The 7,854-nt window shown below is 33.2% G+C and overlaps 1 protein-coding gene across 3 annotated transcripts; it reads left to right on the top strand.

The window, feature by feature from the left end:
* Positions 1–6: 6 nt before the first annotated feature.
* On the top strand, positions 7–3,355 carry LOC111620522 (WD repeat-containing protein 63-like). 3 transcript variants are annotated; one of them, XR_002755927.1, is made up of 4 exons: positions 7–691; positions 905–1,095; positions 2,819–3,021; positions 3,128–3,355. XR_002755927.1 is itself a non-coding variant. In XM_023362451.1 (3 exons), exons 1-3 carry the CDS (start codon positions 547–549, stop codon positions 3,275–3,277), a joined length of 405 nt encoding a protein of 134 aa, XP_023218219.1. In that variant the 5' UTR covers positions 7–546; the 3' UTR covers positions 3,278–3,340. The 3 variants fall into 3 exon arrangements, 2 of the variants coding, with proteins under 2 accessions (XP_023218219.1, XP_023218218.1); XM_023362451.1 differs by lacking the exon at positions 2,819–3,021 and having other exon boundaries at positions 3,209–3,340; XM_023362450.1 differs by lacking the exon at positions 2,819–3,021 and having other exon boundaries at positions 3,128–3,340.
* Positions 3,356–7,854: the final 4,499 nt, after the last annotated feature.

Genomic DNA, 7,854 nt, shown 5'->3' with positions numbered 1-7,854 from the left:
GGCTGCGTTTCTTTATGCAGCGAGAGTGCAGCGTAAATGACGTCACGAGCAGCTATCGCTACACGTCGCTGCATCATAGTTTAGAAACGCTTTCCGCTCGAGCGAAACACGGACGTCATAATCTATCCTTTAATTCCAGTTACAGCCGAAAATAGTGCTTTAGTTAAAGAACTACAATATTTAAATAAAGAGATATAAAGAATCGAGCATTTATCTTTCCATAAATGTGAACAAAGTAAAGAGATAAAAGATATATAATTATATTTAAAATATAGTATTTTCTTATTCTTTAGATAACTTTCAGAGTCATTTCATAAAATTTAATCCTTCTTAATCTTTCCATAATATTTTTATCAACAGTCACTTCGACTTTTTTATTTTTACAGCATAATATCGTATTATACACACAAGCGTCCATTTTGCTTTACACGTGTAGCGGACGTAAAAAAGTTATTTTGTCACGTTGCCATAGCAACGAAACAAAACAAACATTACAAAATGGCGGTCGATTTGAAATAATACTTTTGGTATAGAAATTTAAATATAATGGCTCCAAAGATGAAAAATAAACAAAAAGTAGAAGCTGTGAAGCAAAAAACGATAGAAAAAATAGAAGACATTAAACCAATACCGGAAGCCATTATTTTGCAATCTCCTTTAGAAAGCATTCAAGAAAATATATTCACGAAAGGTAAATTAACATTTAAATTATATTGCAGCTCAATAATAGTTCACCAATATTCTTCATATTTTGATGAAATTATCCAGATTTTATTTGTTTAGAATATATCTATAGATTTTCATTTAAACCAATGACTATTGTGAATAATAAAAACATGTCAACATATTAAAAAAGATAAGTTTTTGAAAATAAATTATTAATTAATTTTAAATTTCATTACAGGTATTGAAAAAGTTCCAGGAATTGAACCTTTAACACTTTCTGCAGACACCCAGAAGCTTTTTAACTGTGTTATTGGTGATAATGTTACTGAAAATTCACGCATAGTTTCAATTCAGAAAGAAAATATTTTAAATGATATTAATGAAAGAAAAGAATGTTCAGAATTTTTTCCATTTTATCAAGTAATTTTGGTGAGAATAAATCTATAATAAATTTATCCTTTAATTTGCCATACTATTTAAAAATATACTTCAGCTTAATTATTATCAAAACTACAAAAATATTTGAGGTAGAGTGTTAGCAAAGCCTTTTCTATGTGGCTTACAGAATTGAGTTGATTTTGATAAAACTTTTCCATTTTTCATTAATTTTGAAAAGTAACTCAAAAATGTGATAAAAAAAAAGAGTCATTACTTCATTTTTGAGATATGATGGGATCAAAATGACAATTCCCATTGTTTGTGATCCAAATGAGTGCGCCTAACAGAATTTAGGGGGCAAAAGAAAAAAAAAAACAGCATTGAGTGTGCATAATGGAAAATAGGCAACAAAAATGAATAAAATACAAGAATAAAACAATTTATGTTGAATGTAAGAATCACCTGTTCATGTCCGGCAAGTGTAAAAGATTGCCTCTTTTGTGCCCAACAGGTGCAAGGTTACCTCTTTCTTTCCAGCAAGTGCTAGAATTATCTCTCTGTGGCTGACAAATGTAAGGATTGCCTTCTTGTATGGCCAGAAACTGTTTTCTTCTGATCACATGCAAGCATGCCCTTACAAACACGTGTAAGCACTTGGTTAAATGGTCCTTCCAAAATATGAACACTAATCATAGAAACAAAGACATAACTAATTCAAAATTTCTTGGTTCATCTGTTAATCAAATATTCAAATTGTCTTTCTGTATGCAGTAGATGAATAAAGATTTTAATTTATCAGGCTTTATGTTACATATTTTTGATACTTTCTATTGAGAGTTTAAAAATAAAAATAGGATTAACATAAATGATAATTCTTGTTGCTATCAACCAGTGGAGATACAGTAGGTTCTACTTTCCTGGCTGCTATAACAACACAGGAAAGTATTGTAATCATGTCAAATTTGATCCTCTGTTTTTTTTTACAAATTTTGACATTTTGAGACCCCCTAAATCAAAAAAAAATTAAAAAAGGAGGAAATGTTTCTTGGATGTGGCATTCTAATATCTCAGGATTAGATAGAAATGAAATCTATCTTTTTTATTTAAAGACTGTCATTCTAATAAGATAAATGAAAACATATCCATCATACTGTGTATCTCTTATTATTACAAATGTAATTTAATTTCAAAAATGGGCTTTGTTACAACACACCTCAGCTTAATTTAGCTCAGCTCTCATCTCCAGTCCAAATTCACAGCTCAGTTTGCAGCTTGTTTATCAAGACCCAACTATTTGGAAACACTGAGCTGAGTTTTTGCTGAACTCTAGTTATAAGAATACTTTTTATTTCTTTTATTTATTTATTTTCTTTCCTTAATCTGATGCTGATTGGCCATGATAAGCTGCTGCCTTTCTTTTTGCAAAATACTTATTTTTTGTTATGTTTGTATAAATTTTTTTTATTATATTTTTCTTAAAGTTTTATTACTTCTTTATTACCTTTTATTCTTATTATTATTATTGCACCAGTTGGTCAGGTTAATATTTGTACTTAATATAATTTGTATTTATATAAATTTTTGTATTTTGTAATATTGTTGTTTTTGTTTTTCTTATACAGAGGATAATAAACCTTGTACTAAATAAATAAAATATAAACTTAAGTGTGTGCATTATACCAGGGTGGTTTATAATTAGATGAACAGTTGAAAGAACTTAATATCATTGTTCCTGTTGTTAACTAGGCATTGCTGGCCATTCTGATTATTTCAGTTTTGAAGTTTTCCCAGAACACTGCTACATACCCAATGACAGAGTTGTTGCTGTCAATCCCATGGAATGTATCAATGATGTATTGTTTCATGCTGTCCATGTCCAGAAAATTTGGCTTCCAAGGAGCACCTTGTCATTGATGACCCCAAAATGAAGAAATCCATGGGAATAGGTTATGCCACCACTAATAAAAAATATACTAAGTAAGTGCCTTCTGTCCATCTACTTATAAGCCATCCTGTAATATTTATTTTATAAGTGATTTATAAATTTAATTTTTAATTTAACTTGCAAATTTTTTTCATGAAGGAATATCCAGATGATGAATTGAAATTAGTATATGACTGTGATTCTAAAAATAGTCATAATTTTTACTTATATGTATCAAAGAAAATGGCAGAAAATATTAATAATGAAATTCTAGTAAGTGTTTTTTATTATACCAATAGTAATTTTTGAATTATAAAATACAGGGTAATTCAGAACATATCAACAGGACTTACAGCTATATTCACCACCTCAAGTAAAGTCTAGAGTAAGATTTAAATCAAGTTTAGTTAAAATCAGTATTCACTATGCATTAATTGAGCTGTGGATTTTGAAAGAGGGGCAAGTCCATTTTGTGAAAAAAATAGTTAAAGCTAATTCTTAATACAAGTTAACAATAAATTTTAATATAAAAACAAAACATAAAAATTAACAATAAATATCTTTTAATACAGTATCAGTATGAATTTGTTACTAGTAATTTATATTGTCAACAAGTGAGGCAGGTCAACTCTAAAGAAAAATATGAAGATATGATGGATTTATTACCCTATGTACCATTTATCATGAACACTTTAAAAATCTGCACCATCTTAACTAAGAAATATAATTATATGCATGCAACTTATTACTAAATATTTTTTATTATTTTCTCCACTTTTTCCTATAAAATTAAATTTATTTTTTGTTTCATTGTAGCTTTTTGAAAAAAGTATGAAATGTTGAAATAAAATAAATAAGTAAATAAATAAAATATTCAATTTTTTGTTGTTATAACTATATTCCATTCAAGGAAAAGCAACATTTTCAACAAATCAGTGNTTTTCTTCACTTCTTTGACTCGATCGTCTCTCTTTTTAATTTTGCGTATCGGAGATCGACACGTCGGACAAACTTTGGTGATTTTTTTACACTCTCGATACACGACTTGCAGTAGAGATGACCGGGTCGATGTAAACATCAAAACAAATAGGACATTCGACGTCAAACATATCTAATTCGTCCTCTGCCATTTTTTACGTGTATTTCCAACAATTGATCAGATATTATTATTGTACAATATAAATTGTTTGGATTGTCTATTCGTTCAATTATTTCGTATCCAATCATTTTATAATTGACAAGACTTTGTCTCGTCTATGAAATCGCGCTGCTGTCAACGGCTGCACACCTTAGAGGTGGGAAGGAATGAAGGAGTACATGTCAGGAGTTGCAATTTGGCACAGAGTATTTGGTACCCAAATCATGCGCACATAAAAGAAACCAGATTTGTAGATAATCGGGGGACCGAGAACCGGGTCAAAATAAAATACAAAATGTTAAGACTGTTTCTAAAAACAGGCGCGAATGCGATATTTACGCAAGCTTTGCTCGCACTCTACGAGACAGTCTCGTCCCAAGAATGGCTTCGCCGTTTTACTTGTTTAATTTAGATATTGTTCTTATTAAATTTACATCCTTCTTATACAAGAAATGCATTTTCGTGTCGAAGTGGTTTTATTAAGTCCCGTTTAGCCTAATAATGCTAACAAAATTTCCTACAAATCGCCTTCCTCCCTGGCAGGGCAGACAAACACAAACTTATATTTTCTTATTTTTATTTATTTATTTATTTTTTCTTTTATTGAAGTTCTGTCGCAGCTATTAGACTCGTAGGAATTCGTTCCGATTGTCTTTTTGAATCGAAGAACGAGGATGTTTATTCACAAAAGCGCAGTGCAACATTTAATGGGTACAGCTAGACACGAGCTGCCCACGTGTAAATCAATTCTGGTTACGCTGATATTCGAAGACCAAATACGTTGTCCTGCGCGTTGTTTTTGATATAGAGGGGAGACTAAAAATCGGTCCTCGCTAGTAAGATGTTTATTCGAACGTGTGTCTTTCCAAAATACACACACGCGGAATTTTTTTCTTTTGACTTTTTGGATTTGGTGGGTCTCGAAACGTCGAGTAGGCCATTTTATAAACAGAAAATCTCTTTTTATTAATCCTTTTTACGGAAACAAAATCGGACGGCCGTATGGCCGACCGGTAAACGGTGGCAACCTACCGATTTGGGGCATCCGGGATCGAAGCCGGATGGGTGGAGAAATCCCCAGGTATTTTATCCCGCAAGCGTGATCAGAAGTATCAATTTAAGGAAATAACGTTTTACTTAATTACAGTTGAAAANGCAGACAAACACAAACTTATATTTTCTTATTTTTATTTATTTATTTATTTATTTTTTCTTTTATTGAAGTTCTGTCGCAGCTATTAGACTCGTAGGAATTCGTTCCGAATGTCTTTTTGAATCGAAGAACGAGGATGTTTATACACAAAAGCGCAGTGGCAACATTTAATGGGTACAGCTGAGACACGAGCTTCCCACGTGTAAATCGATTCTGGTTATGCTGATATTCGAGGACCCACTTTTGTTAATGCAAATACGTTGTCCTGCGCGTTGTTTTTGATATAGAGGGGAGACTAAAAATCGGTCCTCGCTAGTACGATGTTTATTCGAACGTGTGTCCCTCCAAAATACACGCGGAATTTTTTTCTTTTGACTTTTTGGATTTGGTGGGTCTCGAAACGTCGAGTAGGCCATTTCATAAACAGAAAATCTCCTTCTATTAATCCTTTTTACCGAAACAAAATCGGACGGCCGGATGGCCGACCGGTCAACGGTGGCAACCTACCGATTTGGGGCATCCGGGATCGAATCTGGATGGGTGGAGAAATCCCCAGGTATTTTATCCCGCAAGCGTGATCAGAAGTATCAATTTAAGGAAATAACGTTTTACTTAATTACAGTTGAAAATTATCTCCAATGAGCTAAAATATACTACATAGAGTGGCTGAAGTGACGCCCTGTTTGAGAAAAATTGAATACACGTCCGCCATTTTACTTTTAGTCAAGGGGGCATGGCATTTATGTTGTGTAAAGACAACGAGCTAGAATATTCTAACTCGTTGTGTAAGAGTGTGCAAAGTAAAGGAAGAATTTTAAACCCTAACTAAAATGGTGCGAGTCAAAATGATCCCGGTTCACCAGTGGCCAAGCGGTTCAGTTCCCTGAACACTGGGAGTGCAGTCGTGGGTTTGCGCCTCGCCAGGACGGGCTGGCATCTCTAAAACGTGAAGGTCGAACTTCGAGCGGCGCTCGATGTTCGACGTTCACGTTTCAATTTAATCAATCATATGGCCGAAAGTAAAGCCCTTCGAAACCTGGCTGGGACTTAGATTATAAAAATATTGTTATATTGGGAGTTAAGTACTATACTTACCACTTTAAACTCTAATGTTATCTTCTTTACAAAAATGAAATAAATTCTAGAAAATAGCTAAATTCGAAAACAATCTAGATTTATATCACTTACATTTGCCTAACGCAATTGCCTAAATCTCAAATCTAGATTTAGATGAGAAAAATATATTCAAAAGTGACAATCCTGCCCAACACGTGGTACAGACTTCAATGTTTTGACTTAAAGTAAAATGGCGGTCGAGGTAGTACCCGTCGTTGCAACTAAGAGCGCTGTAACCACGCTTACAGCAGCCATTCTATGTGGTATATTCTAGCTCGTTGGTCACACTACAGATTTTAAATTGTCTATTTCATGGTTATTGTTTTAAATAATACAGCAAATAGCAGTCATTAAATTTCATTGAAAATTGGATAGAAATGTCATAAAAAAGAAAATAAGAGGAAAAATTACAAATTAATACAGGTACAGTACGTAGAAAGTGTTTCCTGGTAAAGCGGCTTTAATACAGCAGGATATACAGATGCAATCACATAGTTCGTTTAAATGTTTAATTAGTATACGGCAACGCAACACATGGGCGATCTGCCGAGGGGAAAACGTCCCGGGAGGCCTTTTATGGGAAATGGTCCCTATTTAGGTGTTACTAACGTGAAGAAAATCTGGAAAACTCCACGTGGCCAGCCCGTTGGCCAGGCGACCAACTACCGGTGTTCAGTGGTTTTATCCATTCGGCCACTGATGGACTCGTTTCAAATGAAGCAGGCCATATCATTGGCTTGCTTATCCAGCTGTATTAAAGCCTCTATACCAGGGACGCACTCATAGTATCGATGCTGTTATCAATCACGTGTGTTTGAATGTTCTTGTATGACTGCATGAACTCGCGCTGCAATGATTTAAGTCTTTGTTAAAGTGTAGCATTAAAAATATATATTCCCTTTTCCGTGTTATATTCTATAAAGTAATTATTATTCCATAATTAAAGGTAGCTTGAAATCGATTCGAGAATATAAAGGACAATACGAAGAAAAGGGAATTCAGTCTAATCAATATCAAATGAATGTATTTCTCGTAAAAAGACGACACGATGTTGTGGCTCGAACATGTTTATTTATTTTACTTTAGAGTTTTTCTATGTATTTTATAACAGATGACCGATAATGGCGTCTTTGTCGTATGCTGTTTGTAGTTTCACAAATAATTTAGATTATAATGTTTAAACAAAACATAAAGATAATATCATTATTTTTCGTATTAATAGAGTCCAAATTATGTAATAAAAATTATACTGTATATTGAATTATTGAGTTAGTTTGATGCAACACATGAGCAATCAACCAAGGAGATTGCCTCCCAGGTGGACCTACTATGAGAAACTAACCCCATTCTAAGTGTTAATAATGCGAAGAAAATCTAAAAAAAAACTTCGTATCCAGGCCAGCCCGTTGGTCAGACGAAAACTTGAGACAAACTGCCAATGTTCGGTTGCTGTATTCACCCAGCAGTGATGGGTGAATA

This window comes from Centruroides sculpturatus, unplaced genomic scaffold, assembly GCF_000671375.1.
Source record: "Centruroides sculpturatus isolate CEXI.00-Female unplaced genomic scaffold, Cexi_2.0 scaffold265, whole genome shotgun sequence".
Classification (NCBI taxonomy): Eukaryota; Metazoa; Arthropoda; class Arachnida; order Scorpiones; family Buthidae; genus Centruroides; species Centruroides sculpturatus.
Note: the sequence above shows the minus strand (reverse complement) of the source record. Positions and strands in the feature narration are given on the sequence as shown.

Excerpts from the sequence above, each read along its gene's own strand:
- LOC111620522 (XM_023362450.1), top strand. The coding sequence starts at position 547 with ATGGCTCCAAAGATGAAAAATAAACAAAAAGTAGAAGCTGTGAAGCAA. Across the intron at positions 692-904 it reads AGAAAATATATTCACGAAAG|GTATTGAAAAAGTTCCAGGA; the intron begins GTAAATTAACAT and ends ATTTCATTACAG. Across the intron at positions 1,096-3,127 it reads CATTTTATCAAGTAATTTTG|GAATATCCAGATGATGAATT; the intron begins GTGAGAATAAAT and ends TTTTTCATGAAG.